General features: G+C 40.1%; 1 protein-coding gene and 1 long non-coding RNA gene across 5 annotated transcripts; one reads left to right on the top strand and one right to left on the bottom strand.

Annotated features, from left to right (window-relative positions):
* Positions 1-153: 153 nt before the first annotated feature.
* CPB2 (carboxypeptidase B2) lies at positions 154-18,346 on the bottom strand. Of its 2 annotated transcripts, XM_005433255.4 has the most exons (11): positions 18,227-18,344; positions 14,147-14,222; positions 11,385-11,509; positions 11,185-11,293; positions 10,544-10,645; positions 9,889-9,993; positions 7,180-7,296; positions 6,106-6,196; positions 2,438-2,640; positions 524-608; positions 154-403 (listed from the first exon to the last, which is right to left on the bottom strand). In XM_005433255.4, the coding sequence occupies exons 1-11, from the start codon at positions 18,304-18,306 to the stop codon at positions 219-221; spliced, it is 1,278 nt and encodes a 425-aa protein (XP_005433312.3). In that variant the 5' UTR covers positions 18,307-18,344; the 3' UTR covers positions 154-218. The 2 variants fall into 2 exon arrangements, with proteins under 2 accessions (XP_005433312.3, XP_027671377.1); XM_027815576.2 differs by lacking the exon at positions 9,889-9,993 and having other exon boundaries at positions 18,227-18,346.
* Positions 299-7,986, top strand: LOC129735398 (uncharacterized). Of its 3 annotated transcripts, none has more exons than XR_008730983.1 (3): positions 299-425; positions 3,310-4,571; positions 6,301-7,986. It is a non-coding gene; the product is annotated as an uncharacterized LOC129735398 (long non-coding RNA). The 3 variants fall into 3 exon arrangements; XR_008730982.1 differs by lacking the exon at positions 299-425 and adding an exon at positions 615-2,426; XR_008730981.1 differs by lacking the exon at positions 299-425 and having other exon boundaries at positions 2,546-4,571.
* Positions 18,347-18,599: the final 253 nt, after the last annotated feature.

Below are 18,599 nucleotides of genomic sequence, written 5' to 3'. Positions count from 1 at the left end.
TAGTGTGCAATACATATATATATGTAGTGCGCTGAACTACCATTGTAGGTATAGGTATATAAGTATGGTTGGAAAAAAACTGATGTATTCTAAAATGAAGTATAGGGGCTGCAATCATACTTTATTTTTTGGCCTATATATAAATACTTCTAATAAAGTAGAAAGCTTTTTTATTATTGAGCTGAGTACAGTCATGCTGAAATAAGTTATATTCAACATCACAAATTTTCAAGAACGTGTTGAGCTATCTCTTTGACAGCAGAAAGTGCTTCTAAGCAAGTAGGTTTAATTTCATGAGGAGGAAGCAAAAATCCGTAAGTTCCTGTGTCCCGAAGCTCAATGGTAAAGGAATATTTAATGCCAAGATCATAAGCCCAGTCATCTGACCCTCCAGGAGCTAAATCTGTGTGAGGAAGGGAAAACAGGTAAGTTACCTGAAACCAGAACTTCGGTTCGAAAGCTGTCTTCTGATGCTAGCAAGGATACACTGTCATGCCTACTGTTGCAGTAAAATCGTACTTACAAATTGTTCGTGCACCAGCACCAAGTTTGTAAGTTTTCATTGTTGTCCTCTTTATAGCTGTAGCTGCTTTCTTTGCCAGACTTTCCTGAAATTAAACAAAATATTAGTTTTATAGCCTTGTGATAATAGTTAATATGTATGGATTTACTTACACTGTATTCTGGATCTCTCATTTGTTAAATACACTTACAAAAAGGCTTTAGAAAATCCACAGAAGCTGGTTAAAATTTTCAGCGTATGTCCATGCTACCAATTGCGTTTCTGCTATAGCTAGGTAAAAAATACAGATGGGACTGTACTACCACTTCAGGCAGCAAACTGTTGTCAAACCATTTGTTCCCACTTGTATTTTTCCTTTTCTACCACAGTATTTAAGTCACTGTTGATTTCTATAGTAGTATTGAGAAAAATGGCAGAAAAATATTTTCATTGAGGGAATTCTACTCTTAAGCCATGAGGAAGACTTAAATGCCTAGAATTAGTGCAATCTCTTTCTGCCTTGTAGGGAAGGAGTCACAAATGCATTATTACTGTTCACTCCCAACTGCATTTTATTGCAGTATATAAAGCAGTTTGTTTCAGGAAATTAAACAGCATCTGAGACAGCGTAGGAATGTATGTTGTTTGGAGTTAGTTTGTTCTGTATTTACGTTACTCAATTTTTTTTGTTTCTTCTGAACTCACTGTCACTAGTTACCAATGGAGATGCTATACTGGACTGTCTGGGGTTTTGTCTAATTAAGTAGGATGTTTCCAATGTTTTAACTGTGCACTTCTTTACAGTCCTCTTATCTCTACAACATATGTTTCTTAAAACGTTTTTTAAAATATGGTTTTTAAAAATAGAGTGTTAGGTAAAATGGGAGATACATGAAGTTGAAAAGCAGAAAAAATGACAGCAGTGAGTGCAAATGTCAATCCTGTATCTTTATAAATTCTCTTACTGCCTGCCCTTATGTCATGTAGCATATGAAGTGACCTGTCCACCTCAGACATGTGCTGTCTTCCCATATGGCAAATCCTAAGCCTGCAAAGCTGCTTTCTGGTCTCCTTTACATGATTTCTACTCCTTTCTGCTAGGGAGGAGCTCTTGCTGCTAATAAAAGAATTAATTGCTGTGGCACTTGGAGCTTAGGAAATGACAAAAGTGGGCTGGGAAGCCCAGGAGAGGGAATTCCTTGCTCTAGGGAATTTGATGGCTTTAGGTAAAACAAATATGACTGAGCTGTCCACCTACTCTGACAGCTTAATTTTTCTGTGTTAGCAAATCCCATTTTAGCCTAGATATCCTTTCCAGGTCCAGACAAATTCAGTGTTACAGTCAGTAGGAAAAAGCAGCAGCTACTTTTTCTGTTTTGACCTCTGCCTGTCTTCTAGGAGAGTTTTTACTGTGGGATCTGGTGGCTCAACAATTAAGCGGGATACATTTTCCATCCTACCATTAGGACCATTTTAAATAAGTATCCGTGGCAAAAACCTTAATAAAAGTAGCAAGTATCCACCAGAATACTTCATTGCTTAGGTATGTGGAGGATATTTTTCAGTTATACACCCAAGTAATTTCAGAGTTTGTGTAAATCATACAACACAATCAGGAATTTACAGAAGTGTCCAAACTTTTCAAAGTGTCCAAAAAAACCAAGATACTGCTCTTCTAGCAGCACCTTCAACATATCAGAGGTTGGAATATCTAGAATGGATATTTTCATTTTTCCGTAGTCTTTAGAAGAAGCTTGCTGTCTTACATGCTGCTAGACCAGCCCAGACTTCTTTAAGATCTTGAGAACATAAAGAGAAATCTCTTTTCCTAATTCTTGATCCTTAGAGCACTGTAACTCCCTCATTACAAGCCTAACCAAGCAGGATAAGAAGTTCTGAAATAAATGTGAAACTTCAGGAGATGGTAAGACTTACCAACTCATCATGGTCTTTGCTTTTGTCCATAGTGTAAGAATATGGAAACAATACCAACTGGGAGTAAGAGTGCATGGTTATGTAGGCTTTAATGATGTCCTTGTGATCTCTGATAAAACGAGCCACTGCCTTCACTTCAGGCTCAGACTCTGGGTAGGGTCCACAGTATATCTCGTGACATTCATAGGGAGATGCTCCTTCCCCTGTAACAAAAAAGCACACAGTGTTACTCCTTGACCACTTCCACATTTCTGTTGGTCTAATGAAAGAGCAGAGTATGGTACTAATATGCAAGAAATCATGGACTCTGCCATGCTATGGAAAAAACTTGCATATTGTAAAAATCATTGTGAGCCTATTAGGGTTTCTCACCTACCTCCTGAAAAAAATATGGAGAAGGTGAAGAAAAATAAATATTCAAAGACTGGATATAAAGTATTAGAGGAGAGGATGAATATGCTCCCTTTAAATTCATCAAGAAAAGGCTGTGAGATCCCTTCTTAAAATCTAGAAGTACTACAGGAAAAAGGCAGTTCTAATCTCAGGGGGAAAGCAAACTGCCAATTGGAAGTTGAAGAAACGCAAATGAAAATGAAGGGTTTTAAGAATGAGGAAAACTAGGCACTGGAATAAGTTACCGAAAAGACAACTAGGATTCACCATTTTTGCTATCTTCAGAATAAGACCAAATAACTTTCTGGAAGCAGCTTGGTTCTTTAGTATTAAATGTCAGCTTTTCATGTTTTAATAAATTTTGTAAGTTTTCCCCTTTGCTACTATCTGTAGTTTAAATGGTTATTTATCCTTAAGTCTTATGCAGGAATAAAGCTCACTGAGTGCTTTAACACCCACAAGACTTTCTTCATCCACAGGCACTGGGAGACTTTAAGAGATGTCCGTCTTCCACAAATCAATAATGCCAGTTACATCTGCAGAGTAGCAGCGCTGTAGAAGCAACACAAGGTATTATCATACGGTACAGGAGAGAAGGAAATGTCTTCTGGTGCCGGTGATATCTAGGGGAGATCTATAGCATGCCACAAAGTAGTGGGGAGCGTATCTGGACACCAAAACAACTTAAAAGTTTTTGATAGATATATATTTTAGTTAATTAAAAGTTGCAAAGCTCTGTACAGGTGTATATGGGTGAAATGTAGCTGTGATAGACAGAAAAACTAGGTTTGTAGGTCATGTTACCTGGCTGTCAATGCTAAGAATAAACCTGTATTTTCATGCATTCAACTGTTGCACAGATACTGCAAGCCCCTTCTTAATATCAGTGGCTGAAAATACATCCTCATATGACCTACACCCTTGTGTGACACAGCAGAAGAAGCAGAAATAATGTAGTGAGGAGAGCACGCTGTGGGGGAGAAGTGTCAACAGAGACACTGACTCTGGGAAATGTAGGCTGGGGGGTCAGAAACAAGGGTAGTGAGGCAGAGAGGGCTGTGATATGTTTATGTTCTGGGATACATATATATGCCTTAATGCTTCTGAATTGAGGGAGATTTCACAGACGGTCCATGAAAATTCATACACATGAAAACAAACAATTCCTAGCATCTATATGAAATCACGTGAAGGTGACAAAATGACAGTGTTAAATTTTACACTGTTGTGTTTTGCAGAGAAGTGAGTACTGTTCAAGGAAAAAGGCAATGAAGAATCTCTTGGCTGGCAGTCTTGGATGAATGTTCTGTCTGCTTTCCTATATTCTTGGTCGTACTCAGAACAGCCAACTAAGGAAATAATGTAGAAAACGTGGAGAAAAAAATTAAGTCTTGGTTCCAGTGAAATTCAGTTCCACAGAGCAAATTCCAAGATTGCGCATTGCTTTTAGTGGAGTAATTTTTCTTTTTAATGGTATAAAAGAAGAGCGTAAGGTATCACTGCATTTAGTATATTTTGCTCTTCATAGAAGACATGAAGGCATTGTTCATAAAGTTCATAGAGTTGCTATCTGAGCAGCTGAAGGGGAAGAACAAATAAACACAGCAGTATATTTCTAATTAAATTCACAGATCTAAAACCTGGAATTTAGTGGTGGTACAAAGTATATTCACAAGAGCACTGAAGCCAGTGGATGTCTGAACATTTGACACCCCTGACTAAAACTCTTCACTGTTTAAAGGTAGGTGAGTAAAGATTAAATGGCATGTTTGCATGAATTTGTGGTCATTTCCCATGAACATAATTGTGTTACTGTATTCAATTGGCACAGCTAGTAATAATTACAAGTGTTACAATGTGATAAAACTCCAGGTTGGTTCTTCTGAGGATCCTGTTGAATGCCTGGTGTTTCACACAGCTACAGCTGTGTGAAATAATGGAGATTCTGCAGTTAGTATGTTCTGGATCAAATCTGTTCAACCATTGCTATCAATGGCTAATGCATCTGAATCGGTTTAAACAATATTTTTATGCTAATTAAGAAAACTATTACTTTTTTTCGGCATTTTACTGTCTGTATAATTAAGAAGTAGAAACCTAGGGAGATCCTTAGCAATCATCTGTTTAAGTTATTTTAAGCACCAGACTTTGGTGCCTAGACTAATCTGTACAGTTGTTTCTCTCCAATGACCTTGCAAGGTGCTGAGGCTTCTCTTTCTTATGTTTTCAACCATGCCTAACTGAGGAGTGTAGCATGGCTGAAAACCAGTATGAATACTTCCCTAGTTACTCAATTAAGATGTTCTGGTTTTGCCTTGTAAGAAGGTGTACATTTTGTCCAAAGGCTTACTTGGAAAGGAAGTACTTTCTAATCTACCTGTATTCTTCTGCTCTATGTAAACTAGAATAATTTCTCCTCTTCCAAAGTTGTTCACCACCCACCAAAAGTGCTTGACAAGTTGAATGCACCACGTTATATAACCTTGCCCTGAAACTATTGTCAGTCTTGTCCAAGTTCTGTCTTTATGACATATTTATACTGAATATCACTTTTAAATCTATGTATTTAGTCCTTATCTTCATAATTCTGTGCCTGAAAAAAGGTATATTTTTCTCTATATAATAGCCATGGATGGTAAGTAAATAACTTTATTCCCAGTTTAGCAATGGACTAAAATGGCTGAAAGTCATACAGGACATCACTGTCAGTAGTGAGTGAAGGCAGGTCTGATCTATATGGCAACATGTTAGTTCTGCAGACTATTAAGTACTAACGTTCCTGCAGTTAAGTAAACATGATAGAGCCTTGACAAGGAACATTCAGAGCGAAAAAATCTTGGTTACCTAGGCATTACTGAAAAATGACTGAGGTGATTAGTTCATGCAACATGGTAGAGCATCTGCTCAACTGGATGGTGCAGTAGGCCTTGGGTGACATGGCAAGGGCCACCTCATCCCTCTTTCCTCCTCATCAACAGTCTGCACCAGGTGTGTCATGGTGTGATGCAGTGGATGGGTTCCAGGGTCCTGGTTCTCTCCTGTCATCATGCTGAGAAGAGATTAGTCCCCAGTGTGGCACCTGGGGAGGAAAAATCCTGAGTCCCAACAAAAAGTGTCTCAAAATGGGGATGTGTTCACTGGTTCATAACGGATATTCAGGTTCATTTATCTGTATATCAACTTTGTGAAATGGTAAATGAAAAAATTTTCAAAATAAAGATTTTTAAAAGCTAAAAGTGAGGCAGGGGTACAATAGGAAGGAAATAATGTCATACCACACCAGCGTGCATCAAAATTCCTGTTCATGTCAGTACCGATGCACTTGCTGTTACCGTGTGATGAGCGGCTCTTTCTCCACAGCCGATTCTATGGAAAGAGTCACACAAGCCATGTTCAGGAGAAAAGCTGAGAAAAGCAATGCACCATCTCACTGGTTAGTTAAATGTGACTTCTCACTTGTGCCTCTACAGGTCACATGCCAATGAAGAGGCAAAGCACCAAGGGAGATTATAAAACTACAGTCTGATTGCCCGTGAGGCTGGCTGAGAAAAGGAGATGTTGAACAGGATAAGAAGTGGACATGTCTGGTCTGATTTCAATGGATTTGGACTGTGGAGGGAGGAGAGAAGACACACAGTTTGGCCAGGTATTTGAGTTTAGGAGTCCAAGTGCAATCTTTCTGTAGGCATTCCTGACAGCATGTGGAAAGTTGGAAATCTGGTGTACAGCTGTTGAGGTGTATCGATGTAGTTATCCAAATGTGAATCAAGCTGGGTTGAAGATCGAATTGAGTAAAAGAGTGGAGGAGATTTATCTTTTTGAAACTTGAGTGAAGGATCTGAAAATCAAAGAACATCTCAACAGCTGGGAATTTCCAACCAATAAATAAAATCCTTGGCAAAAGATACCTTCATTTATCTGAAACAAAAAGTACTCAGAGAACAGGGCTATATTGCAGGAGGAGGAAGTGAATTATTGGCTGTGCTCTATGTGATGCAGCACACTATTCAGCTTGTGCTGGATTGTGCCATGTTTGTAACCTTGCTGCTGCAGGCTGGCACAGGCGTTCCCTGACATCTGGAAGTATTAAAATCCCAGGATGAGGTTCTGTCATTTCCAAATGTGTTTCCAGCAGCTTGGAAGACACAAAAGTACAGTGACTCAAATGCCAATTAGTTTCAGTATTTTTTGTATTTAAATAGGGCAGAGACGCAGAAATCCCAAGCACAGATTAAGAGTTTGGGGTGTGCAGTTCCATGATGGAAATGATGCCCTAAGCATGCACACTGATAGTTTCCATAAACAGCACATCAGTACGTTGCACAGCCTGTCACAAAAGCTGTACGTACAGAGGGATGGCTCCACGTGTACACGTAGCCGTCCACATTCACAACAGGCATGACGTAGAAATCAAAGTGCTCCAGAAGTCTTGTCATGGTCCGATCTCTCTCACGCACATGGATTGCCTATAAAGCACAGGGGAAACTTAAAAACTTAAAAGTTTTTGTAATAGTGGTTTTCTTACCTTCCTAGAAAGGCACCTGATAGCATATGTGAAATAATTGTGCAATTATCAGACCAGTCTACCTCTTGATAGAGGCACGTCATGTCACAGAAATTGCTTAACAGCAAAGCAGCTCTTCGTTTAGAAGTGCCAGGGAAAGGGTAGGAATCAAACTGATACAGTCAATCAGATATACTGCAGTCTTTTAATGTTGGTCATGACATAGAGTTGAAGCCTAATAATAGGAAGGTTTGAGTTTTTGCTGCTTGTATAAATGATAGGAACCCTCCCTGTCACCGCAAATGCCACAAAGGCAGCATAAAATAAAGCAAGACCAAAAATAGCAAGTAACATTTCCGACGGCTGCTGTATGTAACATTTTCTCTTCTAGTCGCATTGTAAGTTCAATGCACTTGTATGCCAAGTCAGTAAGATCTACATTGCTAACTTTGCCTCACAGCCTATTTTGAAGGTGTTAGTGATACTAACCTGGTTGTTTGTCCACAACACGGAGGGGGAAATTTTAACCTAGATAAACAGGTTTGTTATGAGTGGAATAGACTAAGTCCTTAATCATATCTTTTTCTTGTTCTTTCTGCCTTACTTAAACCACCCTCTTTCATTTAAAATCCTTCCTAGTTTTCCTAAGGCAATGGACTTTCTCTGACTAAATGAGAAATGTCAATCTTTCTACATTCTTAATGACAAAATTAAATGATAAAGTGGACCCATTATAAAGAATGCCTAGCATTTGCTAGAGAGGGCTCATGATTTTAATGTGTGTGTGTGTGTGTGCAGATGTGTATTAATGTCAGATTTTAAAACGTTACTTTGTGAATTGTTATAGAAATAAAATTTGAATTTAAAACACGTCAATTAGATCAAGGGGATGGAGAACCTAAATGTTCAGCTTGTTACTTCTGAAAAATGCTGCAGGGATGTGTCACTTGGAAAGTGGCAGCACAGCTGGTTATTATTTGGAACAGAATGAAAAGGGCAAATGCATTTCTCTCAAAGGGAACCTTGGAGGCTGGGATTATCAGTGGGTCACAAGTATATTCAGCTGTATCTGTTCCTAACTCCTTCAATTTCTTTTCAAATGTTATAGTCATTGAGGTTTTATAGTTGTGACTGAGGACAGAAATAAACACATTTATCATCATCATTATTATTATTATTGTTGTTATCTTCACCATCATCATCCATAGTTCCATCATGGCCAAACCATAATTCATGTTTCAAGGACTCATCTATGTTGTTTCTCTGGCTATAGTACTGGTGATTGTGAAGTCTCCATCTCATCCAGCTTTTTTTTACTGTGAACTTTGCTTCTGTGAAAATGTAACAATAATATCTCGGGATATTTACTGAGCAAGCTGGACAACCTTGTCTGAGACAGAAAGACCTTAGGAGCATTTTTCTGTTCCGTACTAGGAACTGGGCCATCAGCTCAGCATAATGAGTTGAGCAGAGATGCATTAAATTCAAAAAGATGGAGGCAACATATGTTAAAATCCAGGTGCAAAAAATGGGTTTTGTATCTTTCGGTGTACCTTTGTTCACTATGCTGAGCAGCAAAGATATTAAAGATACTAAAGATCAGATGTGACCATTGGTCTGTGGCAGCACATCAAGGCTGGTCAGGCTAAGCCCATACATACTACAGTTTGATCCCACCTACTTGATCCCCAGATTTACTAGTTTCCATGAACTGTTAGTATGCGTGTGGCTGGCAGTTATTGGTCATGTTCTGGAGGTCTGAAAGGAGGGTGTCTGTACAGGGGTACCTTCAGAAGAAGGTGACTTGTGTGACCTCATTCTCTGAATGAGGCAGATCCAGAAAAAAGCAGGAGCACAAATAGAAAATGCAGAGCAATAGCAGCAGGTGACTCATCACAGCAAGTGCTGTATAGAGATTGCTGGCATGCATGCTGGTGTGGAACTATGCCATGCCTGGCACAGGCAAGTGTGGGGTACCTATTGCTCTAGGAAGGCACATAGGGAAGAGCCAAGGCTTGTAGGACATCTTGAGGTCACTCTGGGTGTCCTCTGATCTACTCCAGGCAGTGCCAGCTGCAGTAATATGAGCATGAGCCACCATGTGTTGTATGACCCAGAGTCAAGGTAATTGCTCAGATCCATGTGGCAGTTTAAACATATCCTTCGTAGATTACCAAATACTTGCTTTTCTTGGCATGCCCTCTGCATCCCTGACTGTTCATAATTATAAATGTCTCTTGAATTTGCTGTACATACTTCGGGGTTTATTTCATACTTGAGGATACATCTGAGCTCTTTTGCATTTGATCCATGTGACTTTCTGTCTCTCTGTCACACACATACACTGCCCCCCCCTCCATCTAGTGACACACACATACATGCACATACACTGCTGTGTATGCAGCTTAGACACAAATCCCATGTGTTGGTGTTATGGAAGTAAATGGGTTAAGACTTTATGGAGCTCAGAGTGCAATTGGACAGAGAAGGTAAATGTCATAAAGATTTTTTGCTATGATTTGAAAACAGTAATCAGATGTGATTATCTACTCACATGGCCTATGAACCACAGGCAAAAAGCAGGAGAAATCCATTCTCTAGCATGGATACCACAGTCAATCCATATGGCACTTTTGGATTTTTCCTGGTTTTTAGAAAGCTAACAAAAGAGAATTTGTATTAAAATGTCATTGCTGTAAAGTGTACCACATAAAAGTGAAAGTGAAAAGAGTAACCAAGATGGAAGAAGTATCTGTCTTCTAGGGAGGGCTTAGACTGATCCTGGGCCAGGATACTGTCTTACGTTCACGTACAGTCAGAGAGCCACATTCAGACTGCCTGCAGCAAGCTCCTAACATAGACACCAAGACTACAGCAAGATCTGAGGTCAAGTAAGCAGATGGCCAACTATGCAGGGCAACAAACTAGGTTGGCTTCATAGTCAACAGAGGAGGGTATCCACCATGCCAGTATTTCATGCCTTTGGATGATGGCCTAGATGTGATAGCTTCTTTGTGACCCAAAAAGGAACCTAATGTGGTCAAATGCCTTTGCAAAGGTGATGCACCTTACCAGAAGAAAGTAGGAAACTTCTAAAAAACAAAAAATCGCCATAGAAGTATAGATTTAAGAAAGTATTCTGGCCAAACCCAGTCTCACTTGCTTACGTTAGGACTTGGAAAGTTTTTGCATTTAAGTCACAGCTGTACCTTCAGAATATAAAGTGGTCGTTTTTCATATGATGATCCAATATATATTTTCTGGAGGAGGTCAGAATGGAATTTCACTGCTTCTTCCATCCAATGATATATCTGCAAGGATGAAGTTAATAAACAGATCTTCTCCCTATTGTTTTCCTTCATCCCTGAAAGTGGTCTAGACTTAAATTCATTCTACCTCCCAAAATCCTGCCTCTTTAGCTGATGGGAAAGAAAAACTAGCAATTCAGCCCACTTACCACTTGGCCTGACTTTAATTTCTTTTAAAATAGTAAGGTAAGATACAGTCACAACACACTCCAAGTATAGCCCTGAAATTCCTCTTTAGTTCTGTTTGGCTAAATTATTATTCATTTAATTTTAAAAATATTTATATGTTGTTTTGTGATTTCATTTTGCTTCTGTATTGACTGTACTTGAAGGGCAGTTTGAGGCAATACATGTATGAGAGATTTTGTCTGGTGCTTCATTCTTTCTCTATGAAGCCATTACAGTAAATACGACTCCCAGTGGTTAAGCAGTACAATGACAATTATTTAAGTGTTGATGATTTCTTTCCCTATCTCCATTCTCAACCATAAGACAAATTTCACCCCTTGAATCTACAGAGGATTATAACAAAAATATCTTACTTCTTTCATTGAATGGTAGTGTTCATAATATGATGAAGAGCTGCGTGGGCTGAAGGTGTCATTGATAGTCTGGTTTTCAATAAGTCCTCGAACATCTTCCACCAAGACTCTGAATAACAAAGAAAGAGCACAATCTCCTGTTAAATAAATGATGAACAACTTCACAGAAACATTCATGACAACAAATAAAAAAAACGTACTTGTGTTGGATGGTCAGTTGTCTTAACTGAGCTTTTGTGCTATTTATGCTGGACTCCCTGACATAGAAATGGACGTCTCTGTCCTTCTTGATGTTTTCAACCACAACAGGTTGCCAGAGAATGACCTGCAAAGTTTTCAAAACCATTTTATTTTTTTTACTGAGGAAAGAAAAACTATTCTTACTAGTATTTAGTAAGTATTTTGAAAATAATCAAAGCATATGTTTTCAATTTAAAAGACCAATTGTAACAAGCAGTTTAGCGTTCCCTGTGTTGTGTTATAGCTTTCTGCTACTGCTGGAAATTAAACATGTATTTAAGAAGTGTTTATAATGACTTCTGCACATAAATTCATAAATCAAGAACAAAGACAGGAACATAACCTTTTCTGAGAGAGTATTTCTGGTATATGTTTAGCTGGTTATTATGTTACATGTTTTCAGGTCTGCTGAGAGTTATTTTCCCTGAGGGTATTTGGAGAATTAATGAAGATCAGACCCGTCTTTGTAGTTATTGTATTTGCTGATGACTTTGATCAGGGATGAAATAAATGCCAGAAGGGGTTTGAAATAAGTCAAGTTGAAGCAGCAGTACAGAGATTAGAAAAGGGAGGAAAATAAGAAAATGAGATTCTTCTTGGTAAAATTAAATCTTTTTGCAATAATAAGATCAGAAGCCAACATATTCAATGCAGACTGAAACTTTAGAACCAGTAATACCAAAAGATCTAGGGGTAACAGTAAGCAGAAAATTAGGCATGAATTTACAATGTGAAAAAGGTCAACATAGTTCCTGGATGCATTTTAAAAGGCATAGAGCATGGAGTGACCAGACAATAGGGTTTATTTTTTTCTTTTCTGGTGCAGTTGCACCAGGAATATTATACTCAGGGCATCATGTTTCCAGGCATGTATGACCTGTCAACTGTTTACCTCATTAATTTCTCAGAGAACATGTCTGCAAAATCATACAGAAAACTCATCCATGCTTTTAATCAAGACTTTGGAACAACAAATGGTAAAACATTTGGCCCCTGGATGTATTACTGCAATGTGCTATACAAAAGGCTGAGCTAGTCTCAGTGTAGCCTTCTCAGACATTATTGGTAGGGTAGCAACACATCAAACAGCATTGTTTGGAAAACCCATCCAAGAAGCAAGCTCAAGGCTTAGCTTGCCAGCGCTGCTTTCCCTGTTGTCCTGACTAGTTTGCTGTCTGCACTGGTGTGCAACAGTTCAGATTTAGTTTCTCTTTGGTGTAGGCATTTTTTGAATTGAGAGTAAGGAAAACTAAGGAACTCTGGATTGACACAGGTGAGGTGTCAGAGGAGCAATGAACGGGCGTAAATGGGAGACTTTGATAATGCATATATGGTTATTGGTCTCTTTACCCGTCATCAGCAATGGTCAATACTGCCCCAGGGCCACTACAAATAATTCTGTTGTAGGTGTGCACTGTCTGGGTCTTCTGATGGATACTACGTGCAATGTGTGTGCTGCAAGAACAAAGGATTTCCTTTGTTTTAAGTTTTTGCTTTCCAGCTTTTGCGGGAGTAGCACCTGTAATTAGCCTGATAATTCTTCTTGTAAGATGATAACTTTCAGTTGCTTCTTTTTTGCTAGATTGTAACCATTAAAATTTGTTGGGAGGTACTATTTGTGTCTTCCTGTTCCCTTTCCTATTCCTATTGCCCTTCGTTTTCCCATTCCCTTTCCCTTTTCTTTTTATAACTTGCCCAGTTTATAGCCATGAAAAAAATGGACAGTTTATAACCCTTGAAAAATGTTCAGTTCACATATTCATGGAAATGACTTGTGAATTGCTCTTTCTGCACTGAATGTGCTGCAGTTGTTCATGACTTCTTGGGGCTCCTGTGTACAAGAAAGTGAAGAATGACGGTGGTGAGGAAAAGATGGAGGAGGGGAGATTTGTTTTGGTACAGCAAAGGACATGGGTTATGTGAGTTGACTTGTGAAGGTGGAAAAGAGCAAGGAAGGTTATCGAGGTTTGTGAGAACTGAAGGGAAGGATCAGAAGATGCTAGTAGGGACAGCAGAGGAGTAGCAGGATTTTGGCGTGGGCATAAAATGAATAGGAGCTGAGAAAGACTGCGCATAGGCACCATTAAAAGCTTGAAGTCATCTGAGACACATCCTGGTTCATCCTGTAAATTATGTTGGTCAAGGGAACGGTTACACCTTTGTCGCAGAGTGATGGCTTCATACTGGGAGAGTGTGGTTGAACAAATGTTTTTGAAGAGGGAGAGATGCCTCATTTAAATTAAATGCTCTATTATTTAGTGAAAGATAGAAGCAATTAAAAAAAAAAGTATCGCTTAAGAGATTCTTATTTTCTAAATGCTGCTTTAAGTAAAATGCCGCAAAAAATCAGTCCTGATCTTCAAAGCTGTGCACTCATATAGGTCAGGATTGCATTGGTCTAAAGTGCTGAGGGTCCCTAGCAAATGTATTTCTACTTACTGTGTGTTAGTGCTTTGACAATTTAGCGGTGTCTTAAAACACAAAATCAGTTGCAGAAATCTGAGCTCTGATATATGCACTACTATAACATTGTGAAGGAAGGGTCTTCTCATGTAAATCAGAAGGCAGCAGAGCAGTGAAAACCAAGCATTTGCTGAGTTGCTGTTTTAGAACAAGTGAATGAAAGTGGGCTAAATCTTTCTCTGTGGGGAGAAGCAGTATTAGTGCACTTGGGGGAGAATAATTTGTCCTAGAGACCGGAGAGACAGAAGGATCTGTGTACCTCAGTTGTGTTCAGTAAATCCTGAAGGGCTTCAACCTGTTCGTCTGTTTGTGGGCGAGCGCACAAAACTTCATCCCTGAAAACCAAGGGTATTTAGGTAAAGCACAGGTACTTGGAACTACTCTAGGTCATGCAAAAGTAGAGAAGCAGTCTTGGCTTTTCTTGTCTTCCCTGGCTTGGCTGCCATGAACTCAAAGAAGATTCAATAATGAAGATGCTGAGCCCCATTCCAGCCTCTGCTTCTGCCAGTCGGTAAAATCCATAAAAGACGTGATGCAGGGCTTTGTTAGCCAGTATCTACTGCTGAACTCTGAAACTGCTCCTGGGAGCTGGCACCAGACGGCAGCGACCAGCCCCAGCTAATCTGGAGTGCAGCAGCACCTGTGGAAAACTAGCCTAGACCAAGACGACAGCTGTCCTGTTCTCCCCCGAGTTCTTGGTTTAGTCACTGTTCAGCAGAGGCATGAGTCCTCCCAGTCTGGGAAAAGCCCTCCCAGTTTGGCAAAAGCCAAACATGATAGTTTGTAGAGGTGCAGAGGCTGCTACCATCGTTATTCCTACTCCAGTCCAGTTTTTCTGATCTCCTCATTTCTGTCCTCCTGCCAGGTATGGTTTCCGTTGGTCTGTACCACTGTCCTCCCCCTCTGCTGGGTAACTAATACTCCCCTTCTACTTAAAACCCATGGTCTGGACATACTGTACACGAGATGGTGCTTCCCAGCTACTCCATGCCTGACCCCACCATCAGTGACAGAAGTGAAATTAGCTTTCTGGAAAGAAAAAATACCACTTTGCATTGTAAATCCAGCCTCGATCTTCAGTGCCCTGCAAGCCACGTAGTTCAAAATTGCATTGAATTAATATGAATTAAAATAATTTGTGTTTGTAGAAGGAGGAGACTCAGGGGAATGTCAGACCTCTATTTCCATTTTCTGGGTTGGGGTGGCTTTTGGCCCTCCCATCATGTGGAGCTGGTGGCAGTGCGTAAACCAGACACTGTGGAAGTCCCTGCCAGCCCTGTCTGCAAACACTGTCCTGAAAAGAAAACAGGCAGAGCCCTCAAAAGTAGTGTTTTCAAGCTGTATACCATGATTGTCATAACTTGTTGTTGTGACTGATTTCAAGCAAAGACCTGACAGCATCTGGCAACCAGGTGATTCATCTTTTCTACTTTTAGCCCAGCTCCAAGCAATCACTGTTGTTTCTCATGCAGAACCAACAATATGCCAGCCCTATTTTTGCCTCCACCATCATTTGACAAAGCATCAAAAAGTCATTAGGGATAGGCATAGCTGGCAGTTTGCCTATTTCTTTAGGCAAGTGCACTCCAAAGTGTGTGTTTGGGGCTACTTTAAAAATTAATTCATCTTCCCGTATCTGGGGAAGTCTTTTCACAGGGGAGACTAGAAAAGGGCTTCTGCATCTGGTTTCGTCCTATGATTCCCACAGCCTGAGAGTACCATAATGAGGAAGCTGGTATATAATTGTACCGCACCATTTGTTGCACAAATATTTCAGCTGAGTGTGGTAAGTGCTGGACAGGTGGTAACTAGCAGCAATTCCTCTATAGCTTGTGTTGGTAGGACCTGAATACACCGAACAAACTGATCCAATGTCTGCCCTTGCTCTTGTAGTCATGTTTAACATGGGGAGTATTAACAGACAAAATTGTAGTCGTTAGGCTTCTCAGTTCCTCTGCTTTGATTTGGCATTATACCCCCTTTCATCTGTCTTCTGCCCCAGCCCTGTTAGAAAACACCCAGACAAAAGCTCTAGTTACTGCCTTTATACCAACCTCAGAAACAGCCCTCCACCCCAGCTTCCTTGCCCTGCCTGCTGCTCTGGTACAGCTGGACTTGAGCACACCTCTTTTCTTTCACTTTCTGCCCTTGTGCCCAGCTTCCCTGGTTGCTCTTGGAGTTTGTCCTTAAGCTGATCCCTCTCGTACCCCTCCTCCAGCTTTCTGCCGGGGTTCCACTGGAGTCTATCGCTGTTCCCCATCTCTTTTTCCTCTCCCTTTTACTTCTGGATAAATAGAAGTCCAGCTGCTGTCTCCACACTACAATGTTCAGGTCTTATCTGTAGCTAAGACAAAGAGAGTGGGATGCATTACGGTTCATTTTGGATGGTTCTGGTATCTTCACCTGAGCTAGTCACTCTCTTAATAAAAAAACAGGCACTTTCCAGGCCCAGTTAACCTGAGCTGATTTAGGTGTGTGTGCTGAAGTGGAATGTATTATAACCTAAATACACATCTTTTTCTCCACTAGCTGTACAGGAAGGTGAAGAGACTTGCTTCCATGCAGAACTGCGTAGAAATCCCATACAATCCGATGAATCCCACCCAGGGGCCCTGGCCACCATCTCACAGGTTGACTTAAATTAGTGCCAGCTCTCAGCAGGCGTTTCTGTGTCTTCATCCCTCCTTGCCACTGTGTTCCTCAGTCACTAGGAAGGCCGTCAGCATCACATGTCACACAGGCCCTCAGAAACAAGGCATCAGCATGGATGTGTCTCTCTGTCCTCGTAGCCTGGCTTGGTTTAAACCTTGCGCTTGTTCTTTCTGACTAACATCACCTGGGGAGAGGCCTCCCTACTTGTCTCCAGCTGAATGCCTTGCTCTGGCTCTAGCAGGTAGTGTTACTAAAGGAGTGCTGCCAGCATCGTCTCCTGTTCTGGTCCATGTAAGCTCTTTGTCTGCCTGGAGCACAGATGTCCGCTGTGGGCTCTCTTTCGTCCCACCTTTCTTTGGCTCTCAAACAGCCTCCAGCCTTGCCCTTTCCCTACAAGCGATCTAGGTGCCTTTCCAGTGTTATCGGCTCCTTCACAAGTCTCACACGTTCGGTATTTTCTTAGATGTCCAGATGCAGTAATCACACTATGACCTTGCAAAGGGAAGCTTTAATACATGACCACTAAATCCTCCAACAGCCTTCAGATAAAAGTAAAAAGTCAGATATAATGTATCACCTTTAAAATCTCATTATTTTAGCTCATAACTGGGGCTGAGAGGGTTAGACTCATGCTTTCCAGTGGGAAATGCCATATACTTCTGTAAGGGTCAGATAGTCAGTGTTTTATTTAAACACGAAATAAATGAACCTTCAAGCAGCACAGAGCAGTACTGCTTCACTGAATTCACCTAAAAACATGTTTAACTGTCCCCCTACTGTAACCCTCACACCGCCATAGCAACCTACTATAAAATGCGACTGCAAAACAAACAGATCAAAGATTCTCTTTTTAAGGCGTGAACTCAGTGGTGTTCACCTGTCACAGGTCTGCCGCTGGTGTGTGATGTGGAGTCACAGAAGAGCTGTGAGACATAATTCACTATTATTTATGTAGGTATTTCAGTCCTGGGAGGAGGTTGTTCAGCTTGCTTGATACCAAAACAGGAGGGGCTTATCCTCTTAGTTGTAGCTATTAAAACATTTCAGGTTTTTAAACCAGCTGTACATGTGGAAAATAAAAGCACTTTGCCTGTCTTCATCCCTGACATATGTTCTCATGCTTTAAGAAAGCATTTGGTTTCAGGGCATTTCTGAAGTTTATCAATAGGTAACAATAAAGCTGCTTCTGAAACATTGTACAAATGCAAAATGGTTATTCAAAAATGATTTATGACTGGAAAAACAATCATAAAAGCTGCTTTAGAAAGAAAACAGATTGTTAGCACTTTCTGAAATGGTTTCTCTTTCTAACTCAAGAAGTAATTCATTTAAGATCTTGTTTTAAGCCAAATGAAGCAAATTATTTTTTCCCATTAAGTTTCAGAATGCCCTTTATTGGCATTCAAAAGCACTGAATGAACAGAATTGATTTGCACTTAGACCGAAAAGAATAGTTTTAATATGATTAAAAACATAGGATTTATGGATGCAAAGAAGACTTGGAGTAATTTCATTTCCTCCACCATCTATATGTTAAATTGAACCACATATCCAATTACAAGAGCAATAAATAAATGTCAGCCTTTGCCAAATGTTTTCTTATGCATCTTGGAGTTCTTTTGCCTCAATACTTTCCCTGTCCCACACACCACCCACTAAAAGCCCAGTAGCACCAGCAGATACTTACTGTGCAAAACTGAAGAAGACATGCTTCTCTGGAATCCAGTTAAATAGGGTAAAAAAGAGCAGGTAAAACCTCATCTTCATGGCATCCACAGTGAAACAAAATGCAATTGAAAAACTGAGGGTTCAGGACCCACATTATTGATTTCAAAAATGTTATTTAAAGAGTAGTTAAAATTTAATACTGTCTCTCACCTCAACTCCAAACTCCCGGTGGCTAAGTCAATATGACAGAGCTCCCTGGGGAGGTCCTGCTTGTATTGATGTCATCCGTGTAGGAAAGGATAAAAGTACATTTTGGACATTTTCATGTTGACAAGTCACTTTGTAATCTCAGCCTTTGTGTCATTTCATTGTGGCTACGAACTGCAGACATA

Source organism: Falco cherrug, chromosome 2 (genome assembly GCF_023634085.1).
Source record: "Falco cherrug isolate bFalChe1 chromosome 2, bFalChe1.pri, whole genome shotgun sequence".
NCBI lineage: Eukaryota > Metazoa > Chordata > Aves > Falconiformes > Falconidae > Falco > Falco cherrug.
This window is presented reverse-complemented; position numbering and strand designations above follow the sequence as displayed.

Bases quoted from the DNA above. Each gene is read 5' to 3' on its own strand.
- CPB2 (XM_005433255.4), bottom strand. From the start codon at position 18,306: ATGAAGATGAGGTTTTACCTGCTCTTTTTTACCCTATTTAACTGGATT. The intron at 11,294-11,384 runs GTACGTTTTTTT...TTTGTTATTCAG, and splicing joins CAACTGACCATCCAACACAA to AGTCTTGGTGGAAGATGTTC. The intron at 609-2,437 runs GTAAGTCTTACC...GTTTAATTTCAG, and splicing joins GCAAAGACCATGATGAGTTG to GAAAGTCTGGCAAAGAAAGC.